General features: G+C 38.7%; 1 protein-coding gene across 4 annotated transcripts in view; it reads right to left on the bottom strand.

Moving 5' to 3' along the window:
* The window catches only part of ZFPM2 (zinc finger protein, FOG family member 2), a 317,797-nt gene that overhangs the window by 90,546 nt on the left and 206,421 nt on the right, over positions 1-20,830 (bottom strand). For all 4 annotated transcript variants that reach the window (XM_075743495.1, XM_075743492.1, XM_075743493.1 and 1 more), the window contains one exon: positions 16,692-16,803. In XM_075743495.1, the coding sequence (XP_075599610.1) occupies positions 16,692-16,803 (112 nt within the window). The remainder of the gene's footprint in view (positions 1-16,691; positions 16,804-20,830) is intronic.

Raw genomic sequence — 20,830 nt, forward strand, 5'->3', positions numbered from 1 at the left:
GCGGGACGGAGGCGTGCAAGGTTGGCCTGGCTGGATGCTCTCCTCGCCTCGCAGCCTCTCCGAAAGGCGGCAAAGCACCCCCCAACTCCTGCTTGCTTGAGCTCATGCCAACCTTGGTCTTCAGTACATTTGAGGAAAAAAGACAACGTGTTAAGTCCTGTTGATTCTGATGAAGCAAAATGAGAGATTTGATGTTAAGGTGGCAGAGAAAACTCGAAAACCACCACTCCACCACACAGCGTTTCCTCCAGCAAACAAACAGCTCCGGAGAGAGGAGGAAAAGCTTTCTGAACAAACACGCCAACATGATATTTAAATGACAAAACAAACAAACAGTTTCTGTCACACGCCAGGTCAAATCTCTTACATATCTTAAGAGAAAACAAGTGGAACGGTATTGGTATCGCTTTACAGGTAAAAATTAAAATATGCTATAATACATAATTGTACCCAATTGGCAAGAGCAGAATTTTTAATGAAGGGCAGACAGCGCTTTTAGGGCTAGCTAAACATTTTTTGCTTTAGCAGGGATGCGGAGCCAAAGGAGGGAGAAGATTTGGCCGTGTATTGACTGCACGCCTTTATCCTCTCGGCTGCTTAAGTTCTAGCAGAAGTAACTTGAACGGGACTACGGTTTAATGCACTAAGGCTTACACAGAAGGTATTATTTTCTCTTTGACAGGGTCCAGTGCTATTTTTACGCTGTTTGATAGAGAGCTGCTGTTAGGCCTCAGGGAAGGAATAGCGATTCTTTAAGTAGGGCTTGCCTAACAGCAGCTTCCTCCCTCCTGCCACTTCAGCCACCTTCTCCGATACAGGAAAGGCCTCGCTCTCCTTTTCCTTTAAAAAATGCATGTCGTTAACTATCTCTTCGGTAATCCTCCTAACAAACCCCGGCTTGTTTGTGCGGGACGCCTAACTCCGACACCAGCCGCTCTGTTTGTTAGTCCCTTCCTCCCCACTCCAGCGCCCAGCCTCCCTGCCTCCTCAATCACATGTGTTGTTTCTCATTTAAATGAACAGTTGGATTCTTTTATTTCTTACAAGTGCTGGATTCGCCTTATCGCCCTCATTCCTTTGGGGGTTGCCAATTGGTTTTATCCACGGATGTATCATTTCTCATGCTTCCCTTTTTTCTTACAAAGAGAAAGAACCACTTCGTCAACAAGCCTCTCTGGAGTGGAAGATTAAAAACCTAGACATCACCTACCTTGCAGCGCTACTCCCAACTGGGTTGTGTAAAACTCAATTAAACTTGTCCCCATTGAATACTGCATTACAGTACATTAAACAGAAAATTCTTCAAGCGTGATGACAAAGCTTGAAACCTTGCCTCAAAGCTGTTCCTTGTAGCTTTCTTTAACATTTCAGTCTTTATGGTGCAAGTCTCCCGTTGACACAACTTTAGTCCAGCTATGAAAAATCACAGAGCCCCACAGGGATTAAAAGAGAAAGAGGAGGAGGGAAAAAAAAAAAAAAAAAAAAGGAAAAAAAAAAGAAAACCCTGTCAAAGCTGGTCTTGGCACTTTCCTTAGTGCATCTATTGAAACTATATCGCCAGCAGACTAGAACCTGAGAAGTATTACAGAGACCTATGAAACAATCTGACAATTTAGAATAACACTACTTTCACTCTGTTCAGTTGCCTTTATGCATTTTCTTTTTTCCAAGAAAAACAGGTATTCCCAATCTCCTCCAATTAAAAAACTTACATAATGCCTTAAGATTGGACCAAAAAATGAATTAAGAAAGGGTACGGTTCTGAAAAAAAAAAATTTAAAAAATGTCAAGCCAAGAATTACAACCTCCCAAATCCAAATGTCAGTGCTTTCTGAGGAAGTACAAATTCAGATCCAAATACAGAGCTGTACCTCACTGTGATGTAAATGAAATACCAAAAAGTTGTTGCTAGTATTTCAAGTATTAGTTTCTTCTCTTTATGAAACAACGATGAAAAGTTCACCTCAAATTTGTTTCTACCTGAGCTCACACTACCTCTCCAACTAATGACTGGAAAGATTTCAAATTCTAAGCAACTCAGAGTTATCCATGGGATAAGAAAGTAAGTATTTTATACTAAAATCTCCCAAAGGAAGAGTTATGTATACTGAAAAATGAAAAAAGAGGCATCAAACATTCAGAAAAATTCCCACTTTTCTTACATAAACCTAATGAGATATAGCTGTGTTATATGTCAGCACCTCCAACTCTGAGAATATACAAGAGTTATCAAAAGCCTGGCTGACTGAGTAGTTACATTTCAACAATCTATCAATATACTTCCAAATAATCCTTTATTCTCTTGACTCTTTATAGTGATAGATGTGAAGAGACACGCTGAGCATCCAAATCTTTCCTAAATAATAAGGCTTGAAATGTTTGCTTCTTACCTCCTGCCTTAAAAGGATGCATACTGTTACTGCACATGTTACAAAGCATTTTAAAAACACTTCCACTCAAGAAAAAATTTCCTGCATTTCAGCCATGGATGCCATAAATCATGCATTCACTGTTTGGGCTGCTCAGGCATGAAGAGTACTATATAATACTTTCTCTTTCTCATGTACTCTTACTTTAGTTTATACAAAATATTCTGAGTAGATAATATAAAAAGATTTTGAAGATGCAATATGCTTGCCATTGCTCCGCAAAGCTTATTTGTTAGTCCTGCTCTGTGTAGTTAAGTGCTAGATTATCACACATAGACCACTATGAAAAAGTGGTCTCTGCAAAAAAAGAGAAGGATGCATTCCATTTTCAAATGTGAACAAAGGCGAATGTAATTAAGCAACCCACATATTATCAAAACGTTGGGACTCAATTACTTCCGGCAATTCCTTTTCATCTCCTGAACCCTACGTAAAGTCCTGCGTGGCTTCTCTCTGGTGTTTTAACTTGCCAAAGAGCCCCGCTGGTAATGCATACTTAGGATATACAATGAAGGGATGACAGGGGACTTGTAAGTCCCTGCCAAAGACTTACTCCATCTGGTGACAATTTTTTCCATCTCTGGAGGGCAGAGTTCAGTATCTTTGAGTACTTAAAATTATGATATGGTATACATGCTAGAAAGGACTACTCAGAGATTTGGTTCATCCTTTGTTGGACATTTCCTCTATGCACCTAGATTTCTGCAGAGCAGCAAAATGAGGAAAGAAATGAGAATGAGAAATGATGAAATTGGATGGCTCTTTACTTCACTATGTCAGTTTTGTACCAGCTGATGCCAATGAAGATAACTGACTGTGATGCAAAAAAACCCACCAACAAAAGACAATGCACCAACCAAATGCTATATACTGAAAATATTTTAAATACCTCAAAACATTAACAGCTGTTCCCTGTATTAAGGATATAGGCTAACTGGTTCCATGCTATGGAAAAAGTCTATTTTCCATAGAAACAATAGTTATGTCAAAGCAAAATACTACAAGAATATTGAGTTTAAATCTCTAAGTTTTAAATAACAATATCAAAGAAAAGCAAGATTGTTTCTTAAGTAAAACCAAATTGTTTTTCCTCAGAGTAGAGTTTCTTCTTCTTTTTGTGTCCTCCATTTACAGTATTATTCTACAAAACTCTTTAGCTTAAGAAATACTAACCCATTTTCATCAGAGAGTCCATATGAAAATAAATTATTGGAAAAGGAACAGGGTACATTGTTTTATCATGGTCAGCTGGGCATATGCGCCAGCTGGCTCATTTTGGGGGGCTGCAGCTAACGAATTCATTGCAGTATGAATCACAGGCAACCCTTTACCAGGATCTGATAAGTTGTTAGTATGTAAAAGTGACACGGTTTGACAAATCAGGTGTTTGCTTCGTGGCATACAGCTAAAAATCTGATCGGTCCATTTCCAAAACACAGAATTAGATTCACATTTACTGTTCAAAACTGCAGGCTGTTTCTTTTGTCCCAGTAGCCAACGTTATTAGTAATAGTGGCTGGAGTCTGCCAATTGCAAACGCAAATTGACCCAGCTTACCTCCTGAAAGAAAGAAGGTAAAGAAACTAAGTAAAAATAAAGAATGCTGCCAGATATTAATGGTAGACTGTCAGGCTAATGTGCTCAAAGGAAACCTCAGCTAATCAGCTGCTATTGATTCTTCTATAACACTAACGTCCCAGAGACAGCACAAGGGATGTGATACAGCCATACAAGACTGACACACAAAAATAGCAGTTCCAAACTTAAGAATTTCCTTCAATATTTTCAGCTTAAGGACCGACTCTTAGATCTCCTGTGTACTAGTTTAACAGCTGGAAAGAATCCCAGTTCAAGAAAATGCTCTTGTTAAGGAAAGTACTTCTCAATGGGTGCTTTCAGAGACTTCTCTGACTCAGGAACTGAATCCTCTCTGTACAATTAGACCTCTGAGTATTCAACTACTCACATGTTTAGGCTTTGCAATAATTAGCAATGCACAACAAAAATCCAAGTGCTAATGTTAGGATCATGCTTTGCTTCGCTGAATACATACATATGTTCTGAAAGAGAAGAAGGTCATATATCAGCTCATCACTTTTTTGGAATCTTCTAGCTGAATATATTAAAGGGTTTTTTTAGGTGTAATTGATCTGAAATTAAGTTTTTCTGCTTAACGTCACTTAGGAGCATTTTTATAAAGGAAAGGAATGGTGTTTTGGAAAGAATTTTTATGATGCTGTGGATTGGTTTTTAAATATGTAAAAAAAAATTCAAGCTGCTCAATGTCCAAAGTTAATCCATTTGTTATGTTGTGTCCTAGATTATAAAATTAAGATGAAACCAAAGAAACAGAATGCAGAATGTTGTTCCTTTTACACACATTTCTGTAGGACAAAATGAAGAGAAAATAAGTCACGAATTATAGGAAATGTATTAGAAAGACAGAGCAATACCACACTTACATAAAGCTGATGATCATATCATGGCAAGCCAGAAAATTGTCACGTCTCACGCGTTATGGTGCAGAGGATGTAATTGAGAAATAGCTTGTGTGTACAAAACCAGCATTGTCTCCTTGACTCACTGCAAAGCTCATGGCATTTAGGGATTTACATAGAAAGTACATAGAAAGAACTGTATTTAAAGAGTTGATCTCAGCAGATCTTCTGAGAGTGCAAAGGGCCAAAAGTGGCTTCCATGAAAGCAACAAAACGCATTCGTTCTTTAAACCATTATTAAAATTTCAACTTTTTCCCTAACTTAAGTAGTTAAACCCAAATAAAATACATAATACTTTGCATCACAAAACAGATTTTTTAGTAAATTGCTCCTGGACCACTGGTCCACGAAAGACTCTCAGGATGGGGTTCTGAACGTATAGCCTATGCTTGTTTAGCCCTAATTAATTTCTACTTTAGGAAGGAAGATAAAAGTCTTGAAGTCATACTTCAGGCTACACTTTCCACCAAAGTAAGCTACTGAAAAATATCATTGTTTGTGATTTTATACTTCATTTGCTCCAACGATAAATATAATTTAATTGAACCTTAATCATAAAACTAGCTTAGCTTTAGCAATCTGTCAGTCTTATTTTAAATTTTCATTTAATTGTAACTTGAAAATTCATTTAAACCTCACATAATTTAAATCCATTAAAATGCACGTGCAGCCACCATAAAAGCAAGCCTGTTCACATTTAAAAGAACAGTTTATTAATAGAAGATGTATAGTGATCTCTTGATGCCACCCCTCTCATTTCCTAGTGTAAAACAGTTCCTTTTCATCTCATACTTTAGGTTCAATCATCCATCTTACAATTTCAGCAAACATTTTGGCTGGCCAAAGACATCGTTGTCTCCCCTATGTCTCAGATGCTTCTCTTCCTGCGTTTCTGAACATTCATTTCAGCTAACAGACCAACCACAATATTTCATTGCAGTTTCAGAGTAGGAGGTTAGGGCATATCAGTCAATTCCCTTTAACCCACTGCTCCTTGGTTTTCTCAAAAATGTCTTACAACTGTTCAGATCTTGAACAATGTGTGCACTGTCCTTACTGTTCAATATGTTTCCATTACATTATTTTTATATATTCAATTGTAAAAGCAAATTTTCAGTTTGTTTGTGTTTCTATATCCCCACTGTTGCAAGTAAGAATTCTCCATTCACCAAAATAATGTTATAGAGCCCAGTATGCATTATCTGACTGTGTACCTCTATTTTTTAAATAAGAAGCTACAATGGTTACTAAATCCATCTGATTAAGTCTGAATACACCTCTGTTCTGGTGTTTCTAATACAATCTAACTTTCCAATATTCTTTTTACACTGGTGTGCATGCTGTAAAATATGTATTTTTCCCTGTGTCATCTTCTACTTTCACCACTTTATTGCAAAACCAGCATTCTTCTGTAATTTATAAAGCTAATACCAGCACTTTTCTTGAGCTTTAACAATGTTAGTTAGGACTTGTTCTTTCTGTCTTCTAAACTCTTTTCCAAATTGATAGTATTTCCTCTCAATGATTATTAACCTGTGAAGGTGTAATTGTTTTGAATAGCTGGAGAAGTATATATTATAGCTACAGAGAGAGATTTCAGAATCTGCTGTGGCTTGAGTGCAACATTAACTGGGGCCTGAGTTATGTCTCCCTCTCTATATGTATGCATGCATTTATGTATATATGCCTGTAAACTATGATATTATCATAGGAAATTATCTTGTAGGCAATTTCTGCTCCAGCAACAAACCTTGGTTCTGCATGCCACCAACCGATTCAGTCATATGCATCACCACTCGGTCACAGAACATCTCTACCAAATCTGCTTCAATATTGCAACTTCCTTCAAAATCACAATTCAGGCACGCTCTAGCATGGATTCTTTTTTGTCAGAGTCATTGCCTGCATGCCCTGACAGAATGAAACGGAAACAAGAAAGAAAAAAATGAAATCTCTAACAGCTTTTTAACTTTTTTTCTCTTCTTTTTGTAACACCAAAATAAATTGTGCTGTAAGAAAGCTGCTAAGTTCTCTCCATGTCTGCAGTAACAGGGGCTCATTCCGTAAACATTAAACACACACCAAAGCAGGTTGCATCTTCTCCATACTATCTTCAGCTCTCTTCAGAGAAGACTAGAATGATGGGATGGCTGAGTGGTGCCCCAGCACTGGTGAGGAGAAGGGCAGCTGCAGGCACTGGGAGCATCCCGCCTCATTTGCAAGGGGGGCTGCAACGAGGGACTCCCATATGTTGTGCCATGATGGAGTTCATTCCCTAACTTCCACTCTCGCTCCTCCCCATTTCACTATACACACTTCATAACCCAATCCAAATAAGAGGGTGTGATTTTCACTGCGGTAGGAGAAATGGATGTGTTCCACACTGCTGGCCTCAGCGCCAGGGTGCCCCGGTGAGAAGTCCTGCGCCTCGCGGCCTCTGTCTGCAGTAGGGAGCAGTGCTGGAATGCCGGGGGAGAAGGAGAGAAATGCTGACATTGATCTTTGGATCAGAGAGTACACAGATTGATCCCCAGGATCGATAGAGAGGTCAGGATTCAGTCACTTATGATCTCTGGCTACAGCTCTTAGGTAATTTCTGGAAGACAAAGGAGGGAGATGTATGTATGGATATGACTGAGGGTTACATCTTGATCTCGATTTCTGTTTAAGGAAACCTACACCAGAAGAGCTTATTCCTGAGAGTCCAGAGGAGGGCCACGAAGCTGATCAGAGGGATGGAGCACCTCTCCTGTGAGGACAGGCTGAGAGAGTTGGGATTGTTCAGCCTGGAGAAGAGAAGGCTCCGGGGAGATCCAATTGCGGCCTTCCAGTACCTGAGGGGGGCCTACAGGAAAGCTGGTGAGGGACTGTTTATCAGGGAGTGTAGTGACAGGACAAGGGGTAATGGGTTTAAGCTGAAGGAGGGTCAATTTAGATTAGATGTTAGAAAGAAATTCTTCACTATGAGGGTGGTGAGGCACTGCAACAGGTTGCCCAGAGAAGTTGTGGATGCCCCCTCCCTGGAAGTGTTCAAGGCCAGGTTGGATGAGGCTTTTGGCAACCTGGTCTAGTGGAGAGTGTCCCTGCCCATGGCAGGGGGGTTGGAACTATATGATCTTTAAGGTCCCTTCCAACCCAAACCATTCTATGATTCTATGATTCTATATTTCTCTAATGTCAAGAAGAATCTTTCAGCTCCTAAATTAACAATGAGAACAAAAATGAGCACAGATTGCTTTTAAAAGTAACACATATTCTATGTATCATCAATAAATAAATTAGGCAGCATCCAAAACGTGGCTAGGGAATTTGAGAAGAGAGAACCGCTGGCTGTGCCATTGCCTATGTAAGCAAGCACAGCAATCACCTGCTGGAGTCTCCAGAGTAACAAGAACAGGAGCTTAGGGACCTAATAATAAATCAGTGGCTTGCAGGTGGTCAAAACACACGTGAATTCCACCTGTTGTGCCATAATAATGGCCTTGTTTGTAAGCAGCTAGAGACAAAACACCTCCAACATGATTTTAACATTGCCTTCCAGGAGGTCCAGCTCTACAGCCCACAGGGACAGCATGGCTGCGCGTCACACAGGTTTTCCTGGGAGCCTGGCACCTTGAATGCTATGAAAAAGTCTTCCCTGAATTATTACCGTCAGGCTTAATCCATTGAGAGGTAAGGGGCACCAAAATTTCACACCTCACTGTCAATTACACACAGAACCACCTGGAATGGGGGAAGAATATATTTCTACATCTTTTTTAGCTTTTGCTTTTGTATGGCGCACCATTAGTTTGTCTTGTATCACAAATACACAGTAGGAGTATTTGACAGGAATCACTATAAACCAGGCTGCAGATGAATCCAGCCCTGTTTCCTCCCATACAGACATTTTATACTCAGCACCAATAGAGCTGCCTGAAAAGAATGACCAAGGTTTGATTTTAGGCTTCTAGGTCATGGTTTCACCTTGACAACATTGCTCTTTCATTTCAAGCAGTAACATTTGCCAGGATCCCTAAGGTGTTTTCATTTTTGTCAAGAAGTGTAAGGGGAAAAAAAAAATATGAAAAAATGATAAATCTTAATTCACAAGCTGCAGGACTATCTCTGTGTCTCCAGCACAAAACTTCAAATCCAATGCAGGACCTGGATGTGTATTAGAAGGCTGAAGATTTAAACCTTGTCCACCATGATCAAACTGGATTTATGGAGCATCATAACTCTCCAGACACCATCCAGCAGCTTATTAATTTAATAGACTCCTGTCCGTTCCATGATGTTCCTGCCCTGACAGTCTCTCAAGATAAGGCGAAAGCCTTTTGACAGGACAGAGTGCATATATATTTTCTTCTGTTTTCTTGTGGATGGGGTTGTCGACAAGTTGAAATGTGTGGCTCAGCAAATTTGGGGGCTTTTTTTTCTTCCCTTTTGCTTTTCAGGGAAAACGGCAGAGGTAACGCTACCATGAGCCACGGGGGTCACGAGGTTTACTGCAGTCCTCAATATTTATTTATAATGGATTGGAAAAAAAATAATTTAATTAAAAAGAAAATAAAACACATTTAGCATCTATGTCATATCCTGAAACTAATGACAACATTTTTCTTAAAACGATTTCTAAATGACTGATTCTACTGCAATTGACTTAGAAAAATGAGGGACAAATACATATCTTGGAAAAAAAAATCTTTGCATGATGTTTGCATTTATTTTTGCCAGTGGTCTGAATGGTTGAAGCAATATTTCTTTTCACACAGTCCCAGTGTGAAGTACAGACTGGGCTTCTTTTCCATCGTGAACATGTTCTCATAGGTGAATGTTAGGCTCGGTTTACAGCTTTTTATAGCTTCATTCCAAAATATGTAATTCTGTGCAAATCATGTCAGTATTCTGCCTATTTCCTTGCCTCCTCAAATGAAAAAGAATTCCAGTTTCAAACAATGAAATAAACTACACAATAAGTGACAAGAACAACACAAGAAAAAAAAACCCAAACCATCGTGTATATGATGTATATGAGAACAATCTAAAAATATCACTTGGCTGCTATGTAAATGAAATGCACTAATTATGAACAAAAGCATTTTCATATTGAAAGTGGAAATATAGCTGTACCCCTGTATTTCTTGTCATCTTCCCTTTATTATCTACATGCTTAGAATTTAGAGGGCAGGTAATAATTCACTGTATGCTATTATATGCATATTATACTAATTCCATAAAGATGCATAAATAACCTTTTTCTTGTAGATAATTAAGACCATCTACAAGACCCTGACCTCTAAACTCCCTAAAGTAGATAATCCTCCATTGGATCTATTTGCATAAGTAAAAAACAAAAATAAGGAAAAAGTGCAATCCTGCTTTGTGAGTTCTTTGAAGCTGAATTGTGTTGGCATTAAGTCCACAACACTTGATGTCTGCCATCAGCAAGCAATAAATATCACTAGTCATGGGGACAAAATATTTTTCCTGTGGCCAGGGAAGAAAGTAGCAGAACTGATTTGCAATAGTTTCGTTTGCAACAGCGTCATTGGGCATCCTCTCTTCTCAACATCCCTGCAAAGCCAACCGTGAATGGTGCCATCTACTTGTCTACCCATCATGTCTTTATGTCTGTATCCATGAGACTTTCTTCCAACGACTGAGAAGGTGTATGGCCCTTGTAGAGATACTATTTTATGTAAGCATTAAACACTCAGTCACACTTCTTTTGAGAAATATTTTGCAGTTTTTCAGTGTTGTGGAAAAAGAAATGTAAACTTAAATGTAAGCTTTTCCATGGACCTTTGATATTAGGGTAAGTGTCACATGCATTTTGTTAAAAACTCAGATTTTTTGTCAGTGGATTCAAAGAAAGAACAAAAACCTGTAGCACCACCAAAGCTTCAGCACATTGTTTAGTTAATGGAGGCATCCAGAGGGACAGCAGGCACTGCAGTTTTCTGACCGTCCATGTGGAACCGACTAAGTAAATTCACACAATTTGCTTTTAATAATATGTGGAAAGAAGCCCCTTACAATCTAAAATATATGCCCCAAGTTAACCTTTGGCCTATTAAACAACTTGTTCTCCGACCCCAAACAAAATATACTCGTATTCTAATGCAGCAGTGTTTAAACTCCTTATGATGTTTGACCTGTGTCTCATTAGGGTCTCTGATGGTATATGTCTGTGGCGCAATGTACCATTACATTGCCTGAAGTTGCAGGGAAAAAACCCAAACATTTGTTAGCTGAAAACTCATTTGCTGGGGAAAACATGGTATCAAGGATCTCACAGAACAATTAAGAAAAGTAATCCTCTGTCACTGAAGAAAAATTTAAGAACCCTTCTGTTGTGACAAGTGACTTTTTCCTATTTAAAAAAAAATAGACTGTTTACTTTAAATTAGCAAAATTAATTAAAAATTGCCATCAATTCTTACTAGGAATTTCATGTAACCTCTTGCATCTTCAACGTGTGGCACATACATCAGCTAAATAACTCATCCCAGTACCAGTGAGGTGAGTAAACAACTGTATATTCACTGACTTATTTTAAGCCAAGCACCGGGCAGCGCGGCCAGGGGAAGCACTGCTTCCAGCCCCGGCTGCTGCTCTGCCCTCTCCTGTGCGCTGCCTCTTCTGGAGTTTCTATTTATAAATTAGCTACATGACACAGTTTCAGTGTGGGCAGCTGTCATTTTAACTAATCTCATCCTGTAAATCCACCCTAGCAGGCTTGTTCTCTATTGTGATTGGAGAATAGACTTTTTTGGGCAGCTTTCAAAAGCAGCATCTGTTTGAGCAAGCACCCATCCCTTAGCTGTGTGGGGAAGCACTCCCCCGAATTTACCATCACCCCTCCCACCCCCATTTTGTGTTCACCAAAAGAAAATGACAATTCTCGGATCTTACCCTTAGGCAACATCCTCCCTAGCCAGGATTTTGTTAGAGTCGCTCAGTGGGCACTGACTGCGATTTCACTTATGGAGGGATGGAGGCTTTTTATGGCATTTGCTATCACGTGTCCGTACCACCGGGACAATTAACAGGACCACCCTGTGGAATTACTTACTAAGATGTCATGCGGTGTCTGTGGAACCGAGCTGGGGGAGGACAGGTGTTTTTTCTCCTCCTGCATCCTCTCAGAAATAACGAAGGACATAAACTACTCAGTGAGGCCGAGCAGAGGAGGAAATAACATCAGTAAATCACTAATGGAAATGCAAAACCAAACACCGCCTCACATGAAATGAGATGATGGACGGCTCGAGAAGCGCGTGTGTCGCTGCCGGCAACCAGCTCCTTTTCGGCAGCTGACCCTGACCCTGTCCCGCCGCCCCGTCACCCAGCACCCGGCCCTCTCCCTCCGAGCTGCTGCGGGAAAAGCAGCCATTTTCTGATTTGGGTTTGCAGGAGAAGATGCGCCCCGCAGCTGCCACCTGGCCGGACAGTGTGCTCGGTGGTACGCAACGCAACACAACCGGCCCAGACACACGTTAAACATGTTGGTTTTCCTGCACAGAGTTATCCTGTGGTGCTCTGCAATCAATTACTGTTATACCACCATCATTAATAATTTTCTTAATGAAAATGATTCTGTTGATCTCCGTTGTATTTTAATTATCAGAGTTAAGCATAATTACACTGCAGCTCTGAGCTGGCATGTAGACTCCTTTAGGGCGCAATTTTGTTTTAACACACTGATAATGTAATTTTACATTGTGTCAGTTGTTTAGTTATTATCCAGTCGTACAATTCCGCTGTATTCCTGATAACAGATAATAACCTTAGCACCTCCTATATCCTGAAGTCATTTAAAAAGCAATATTGGAATTTCACAACTAGCTAACTTAATCGCCTTATGATTTTATAATTCCCACAGCTAAATATTTGTACAGACACCCTGTTTTAACAATGCCACAAAACATACGGTATCCATACATTTCACATAAATGGCTTAAATAATATCTGGAAAAATGTCTGTTATATAAGCATGGTTTTCAGTCTGTGTAACTGTATTTTTTACACCATTTCTATTCTATTCAGTCATAATTCATTTTTTAAATCCTGAAGATTTGCAGTTAATACGCTAGCCCCTTTCCTAGGTTGTAGGGGGACTCCCACCTCTGGTCTTAGAGATTTACCAGGTCTGGTCCACACCTCTGTTAGGCATGAATGCTTCTCAAGTACACTACGTTGTGATGAACATACAGTTCCACTAATGTATCTTGCTTGAATTACTGAAACTCTGTAGCTGTTTTTTGGAAAGGACATATTTATAATTCTAGATAAGGTACAATTCCTAAGATCTGTCACTACAATTTCAGTTACTGTTTCTAGGACATCTCTTAAATTATTGAATAGACTATTTCTGAAACATGAGAGAAGTTTGACATAAATTTTAAAACAAAAAGAGCATGTCTTTTAAATATAACTACAATTGTAAAAGTTTCCTTTCAAAAAAACCAGAATGGGATAATGGCACATGCCATGAGTAGCCACCTTGTATCAGCTTGTAAAAAGGGATATTAATGAACTGTTTTTCCCTTTTCTGATTTGTCCTAGTATTGAGGAAATGTAGTTATAAAAAATACAGATAGAAATAAGTATAGACTAAATAGAATTAATTTCAAATACTGAATAGTTATTTCATAGCTATTCACTCCAAATGTACTCTGATGTATGATTTTAAATAACCAGTTTCTTAATCTAAAAATAAATGGAAGATGAATTGTGATTCCACTGTAGTAACTTAGCAATGTAATCCTACATATGTACATCATATATATACACATACGTATACACACACACACTTTTTGTGTTTCCTTGCCTAGGGAAAATGTTTTATGAAGAGTTTTGAAGGCAAAGGGGGAGCTAGCTGGCCAGCTCAGATTCACTCTCAATAGGAGCTACACGCCAGGCTCCTCTCCCTGTGATTACTCCGTGTGCAATACATGGGCGACTACAGTGCCCATAGCTCCTCGTGAACTGAAGTCAGGCTGGCTTCTGACTGATGCTCTCCTGAAAGATCTGGGGAAAATTCTGCTCTCAGACATATACTGTAATAAGCTAATAGGAAATACGACATGCACTTCTGAGTCAGCAACTGACTGACCAGTACCACGTACTGCTAGCCAATTCTCAAACTTATTTTGCTCTTAGAAATGTGCCGGTTTCCTCTGCTCATCTCGAGTATAGTAAGGAAAACAGCTCCCAGGTGACCAAATCTGCTACATGTACAGTTCCACACATTTGTTCAGCTAATTGCATTCAGAAATAACAATGTATTGCTAAGCAAACTAACAAAATTATACACATGCAACTACAACATAACATCGAATTACAACTACATGCCAGCTGACACCGTTTCATTAGAAGTAATGGCACTACAGGAGACAGAAAGCTAACACAAATCATGGCAATGTAATCTGGAATGATGAGATACAAATTGAAGGAAGAAACATTATTCTATTTATTTATTTTACCATCTTCTATTTGACATTGTTTTGTGATCCAAGCCAATTAATCTTTCTAGTACAAAAATCCCAACAGGGCTCAAGGGAAGCGTAGGTGCTTAATGAACAACAGAGCAGCCAACTCAAAGCAGAGAGATGAACAGAATGCAGTGAAGGTAAAGCATATCTACAACTTATTTCCCGCATTAGCTTGGTGAACTGGCAGGTTTTTAACATGTATCTATAAATTAGGGCTCAAATTTATCCTCAACTTTAGCTATAATATGCATCTGCGGTAGAGATAATCAAATTCCCCTTAAGCGCTGATGATCACAATGCCTTGTCTCACAATACCTTGTTAACCAAGTACTAAAATAACTAGCATCATCAGTGAAACAAAATCCAGCACGTTTGAATGAAGAGAGTAATGTTTTGGGCTACTCAGATTGTACCGAAGTGAAGAAAGTATTGTATTTAGTATTTGGGAAAAAAATAATTGTATTTCCATAGATTCAATCAGACAGATAGCACCGAAACTGTCTAATGAATTAGTTAGTGTTTGTAAAGTACTTTGAAGATGAAAAGTCTTACTGGTATATATGTGCTAAGTATTATTATAATTACAGAAAGAATGTAATACTTGATAAGACATCATCCTATGGGAATTTGCAGAAGCTGTATTTTGGAGTGAAAGTAATTTCCCATTACATTAAAAAGTTGTTGCAGAGAGGTTGGCTTGTGAGTATTCGATACTATGAATAGCAAACTGCAGCTCGGGATTCCCGAGAAAAGCTTCACTCTATCACTCGGAGCACTTTGCTGCTTCTTTCACTTGGGCAGCAATCAGCAAGCTGCAAAGGAAGGGCAGCTCAACCCTTTTTAGATCTGAGCCCAGTTCTCTAGTACTGCAGGTGTTTCAGGTTGCGGAATGAATGTGTTGGCATTCTGTAATTATAATAGAAAGAATTTATAAGACCCTGGTGTGCAACTCATTTTTAACATGCAAATTCCCTGTTTTCAGCGTTTCAACTTTCAAAGGCTTGTGGCAGTTTAAAAGCAATCCTCTTATAAGTGTATAAATTGCAATGATTATAGGAACAAGTTGTAATTGTTTCTAGTAAGTTTTTAGGAGTCTTTGATGTTATGATTAGTGTTTTGTATGTTAATATATTGATATGGGTGCTTATTTGCCTGGATGCTTGTATGCTGAAATGGTCACTAGGTTGCCTCAGCAAACAAATCTTTGATCTCAGTAGGTCTGTTTGGTTAGAAATAAAACCTAAAAGAAATTAAACAAGAACAGGGCATGTTCTGAAGTATTCACAAAATGCTGAGATTGGTGATTGAAATACAAGGAAGGAAAGCCATAGTTTTGCAACCTGATCTTCAGGGGGGATGCCAAAATAAGTTATTCTATGTATTCAAGAGCTGAGTTTTTTGGTGTTTGGTTTGGTTTTTTTTAAACATTTTGATACTATACCCACACGTACAAAGCTTTCACAGGGACTGACCAATGTGATGCATAGTCCATGGCACTATGGACTGAACCCAAGGCTCTTTAGGTTGGCTCAAGATGCAAGACAAAAGCCTTTGCATCTTGAACCAAAGTATCTGTTAGATGTGGTTGGTTGGACAAAGCATGTTTGGGGGGGTGCCTTGTAAGAACTCATATTTACTAGAGCAAATCTGACAATTCACATAAGACAGAAATAATACGCATTGCCACTAGCCAGTACATTCCAGTGAAGCATCATCACATCATCCCACTACACAGAGACTGGAATGTCAGAGATGACAACCCTGAAATCCAGTTCCAGTTATCTTCTGTTACCATGCTGACATTAAGTCTTATTGTAGTCCAATCAAGTTTGCATTCTTCTTACAAAAACAGATTTCAGTTAGTAGTCTACAATGTAATGTAACGTGGAGAAATGTTACCCAGTATGTCCAATAAAACATCAGAAAGAATTCACCTGTTGAAAGTGTATAGATTTTACTGATGTTTCCCAAGAGGCACTAACTCTCAGAGAGAAATCGATGGTATGTCTTCTGTCAGCTGACGTCCTTCTGTGTTTATAAAGCATTTAGTCTGTATTTATAAAGCATTTAGCACACTATAGACACCATGTGGGGTTTTTACATCATTAAAAGAAAAAAAAAAAAAAGAAGAAAAGCAAAACCAGAACACAGTAGGAAACTGGGAATGCAAAATGACTTTAAGGGGAGACAAACTACTTCATTTTCCTATTATGCCACAGGTATATTTTTATCTCAGTACCTTACACAAGAAACATAGAGAAAAAAATCAGCTTGTGTTTACCTTTGCTGTACACAATGCAGTTGTTTTTGTTGTCTTCTACTCCTTGCCAAGTCACATCCAGCAACCACTTGGGGCCAGCAGTCAGTACCATGGGGACTGAAGCCTTTGTCTTCTGTAGGAAGGATGATAACAAACAGATGCCATTTGCTTGCCTTGATTAAGAACTTGAATAATAATAGTAATAATCATTTTATTTGCAAACAACAAAATCTCCATAAGCCAAGGTCTTATTCCCCTGCCTCAGGATTTTTTTTAAGAAGACACAAGCAGTAAGCTTTAGTTCTTTCATTGATTGAATGGTGAAACTATTATCAAGGATTTTTCCGAATGATATTGGATCAGATCTCCAAGATTAAGCAGATCTCTGGTGGCTGAGAATTATAAAGGGAACGCAGATGACTTTCACAGCAAAGAGCCAACTGTTTAGAAGTGAACTTTAGACACATTGTACTTCATTATCAATGGGATCTCACTATTTCCTGAAACAGACAGGAAAGAATTTAAAGACTTGGTATCCATTTCAAAGATCTGTCCTGGGTAACATTTGTATTATCATAGGAAATTGTTCTGAATGCATAATAGAATTTTTCCCCTTTTACTAAGTGATGATGTGTGATTTTACTATGTCTGAAATAATAATAATGCTAATGATTCACTGTACTTCGTCTCCAAAAAGACTATAAAAGAAGTTGTATTAATAAATTCAAAGGCACAGAAGTAAAGCATGACATCCATTGCACCTGAAAGGCACGCAGGCAAGGAGATGCACCTTTAACAAAACCATCTCCTGTGTATATTTTAGATTTTCTATTTAGAGAATTTGATATTTGAGGAGATAACGTAGAGGCTTCAAACTTATTAACACTTAACTCCTTTTACTAATCAAATGGCAAAAAACTGCGTAATCCTGAGTTTGTGAGTAAAGTAGCACTGAGATGCCACAGACTTCCATCATTCACAGGTCTTTTTCTCTATATCAACCATGAAACAACAGCAAAGAGTACAAAGTACAACAGTCACCATGTAACTTAATTTTATTTTTTTTCTGGGATATAATTCTGTCCAAGACATTCCAACCTTTTCTAAGATAATTTCATTAATTATTTTTACATTCTACCAATAATTCTCCAGTTGGCTACAGCTACGTTCTATTGCGATATTCTGTATGATCAAGTGAGTTGAAAAATTTTAAGATATGGCAAATCATATATTTACATGGACATTCCAGATGCATTGGCTACATTTATTATCTATGACTGTTCTAGAAATGTAGTGAAGTATATTAAAAGTTACTGTAAAAATTTTACATTCCCAAAATATACACAAAAAATATTTATTGAAAATAAGATATTATTTAAAAGATTTTAGTTATATAAGATTAAATTAATAATCTTATATAAGATATATTTAGTATTATTTATAACGCATCAATATTTTAATAAAGATAATTGAATAAAATGTATTGACTGTCATAGTTCTTCACATTTTGGTTATTGATCTGTTTATTCTCTAATACTCTTTTATCAAATATAGTATTTCTTTCTTAATTTGCATTTTATATGTTGCATTTTTCATACAAATGTTTATGCATAAGTCACTCTTCTATATGCACACCATGACATTATTCATCTTCCAGAAGAGCTGGAAAAAACAGATATAAATGACGAATGAAATCACTAAAAAGGAATGTAACAGCTAGTGACAACATACCCACCTAGTGTAAAAATACTGAAACCAGAGACACGCCATGTCTCAATTCCTAAAACTGCTTTTTCTATGGGAAGTTGCAGAAAGCGTGTTTGGTTATATGAGGTATTAGAAGAAGCAACCCAACTACATGCATTTGAAATCTGAATTTAAATTCTGATTCCTAACTGGCCCATAAACAAGATGATTTTTTTTTAAAAAAATTGGTTAAGTTCATATATAAATTATCAAGAAGTCTGATATTCCCAACTATGAAATCAGTGCAAAGTATTTACATATGGACTACACAAAAAATAATGATATAAATGAGGCCCGAACGGAAGAAGATCTGCAAGAGATGAGATGAAAGGGAATCGAAGTGTCATCTCTGTCTCCTGTTATAGAAAAATCCGGACTTTAGTGTCATTTACACCAAAACCGTGCTAAGGCTGCTATGGAAACAAGGAAGAGTGGCTATTCTTCACATAGCGGAGAATCACACCCATATTAAAGACAAGCTTTAGCATGAATGTTAGCAAGCGTGACTGCATAGCAGTAGTGAAGAGGAGGACCAGGACATGTTCCTACCACATGGTGCACTTCTCCAACCGCCATCTCAGCCAAGCCTTTAACATGTTTTTGTGCTTATATGCGTTCTCAGTCTCTGGTAATCCCAAGTACAATCAAAACACAGTGCAATATTATCCAGGTAGTGGCCTTTTCCAAATAGACTAGAAGTGAGTCAGACATTCAAACAAGTCTTTTCTTTAAGTTGGAGGCCAAATTTAAAACCAAACCAAACCAAAACAAAACAAAATTCTATCTTTTAAGTGCAGAAGGGATCATCTATTTAATTTTCACAAGATCTAATTCCTATTTCTGGTTTTCTTCTTCCCAGACATCTGATATTTCATTGTGTCTCTCCCATCCATAAGGGTATTATTTGCATTAAGGTGGTATCAAAAAGCCTCAAATAATATCAGAATTTTCTTGTTCTGGGCAAGTTTTTTATCTACATAGACAGGACAAATAATGTGTCCTGGGAAAGGATTACACTTAACCAGATACTGCTGAGGAAGAAATGAGATGCAGAGATACCGTTTGACTTTCTCATGGAGATTAATTTCTCCTTTAGTAAGTGGTAGGCTTAGTCCCAGGCCACCACCCCTGTTTCTTCTAGACAAAAGAGGGACCCAGGCTGGTACCTCATCCCTTCTCAGGTGAAGCTGCAGCAGCAGCAGGTAGACTGAGCACTAGCAGTCAGGACACGAGTCCACTTTGCCGTCCCCCGTTTACAGGGTTTGGGTTTTTTTAACTTAAAGAACTACGTGGAGATCGCTGAATTAGCTTCCAGGTCAGCTTGGCAGTAAAACTTGTAATCAGCTCAGCAGCTGTGAGTGGTCTCTAGGCACTGGAGATAGGCTGGAGGAGGAACAGGGTGTTTCGTCTCACAGCTCTGCTAGCCCAGAAGAGCTGGTGGACACCTCAAAAGAATTTCCCACTCTCCCATAGCTCTGCTCCCAAGCTGCACAGATATGTAAATAAACTTCTTTTATTATGAAAGCAAAACTTCACAAGGCCCTGGCTGCTTGTAAAGCTTGGCAGCTCCACTAAGGGAGACGGGCGATGGCTTCTCTTTGAAGTACCTCACAGGCATATTGTGTGAGCTGTAAGACGAGTCAGGACCACCACAGCAGTTCTTGGGGTCTGGCATCCTGTGAGGTTCACACGTGCTTAGGAGGTGTTCACCACTGACAAAGGCTTGCTCTTCTTGTGCCTTATTAGATCGTAAGAATTAAAGCAAGCTTGCTGATTCAAGAAAGGCCATTTCCCTAAAATGGTTAAAATGAAAAGACCCCAGTCCAAGATAACAAGAAGCTATGGTTAAATCAGTCATGCCTTTATCACCTCAAGATTAGACTACTGCAATGCGCTATACCTGAGGCTACATTTTAAATCCATTTGAAAGCTGAAGCTGGTGCAGAATGCGGCAACCCGCTTTTAAAGCAGGATATCGTGCTTTGAGCGTATTACACCAGTGCTTTTTAATCTGCACTAAGTGTCTGTGGGATTTAAGGCGATGGTTACAACCTGTGAAGCCTGGGACCTGTCTGTCTGAGATACCTAACTGCGACCAGCCAGGTCCTTTGCCCCAACCGTACAACCACAACTGAGATCCACCAAGGAATATGAAAAAGGGCTTTCTTGGCTTGACACAGAAGAAACTCTAAGCAAGGCAACACATTCTTCATGACAGCTCTTTACCTTTGGGGCACTATCTCACTTGAAGTATGTTAATGATCTGACTCTCGGAGTGTACCACGAAAATCATCCCGCAATTCGCAAGACTTACTTGTCGTACTGCAACATTCAGATGGTCATTCCCAAAATGGTGGTGGGATGTGTTAGCTACTTTATGCTACGCTTTTTTTTACAATACTATTAGAAGTATC

The sequence above is a fragment of the Balearica regulorum genome, chromosome 2 (genome assembly GCF_011004875.1).
Source record: "Balearica regulorum gibbericeps isolate bBalReg1 chromosome 2, bBalReg1.pri, whole genome shotgun sequence".
NCBI classification, from domain to species: domain Eukaryota; kingdom Metazoa; phylum Chordata; class Aves; order Gruiformes; family Gruidae; genus Balearica; species Balearica regulorum.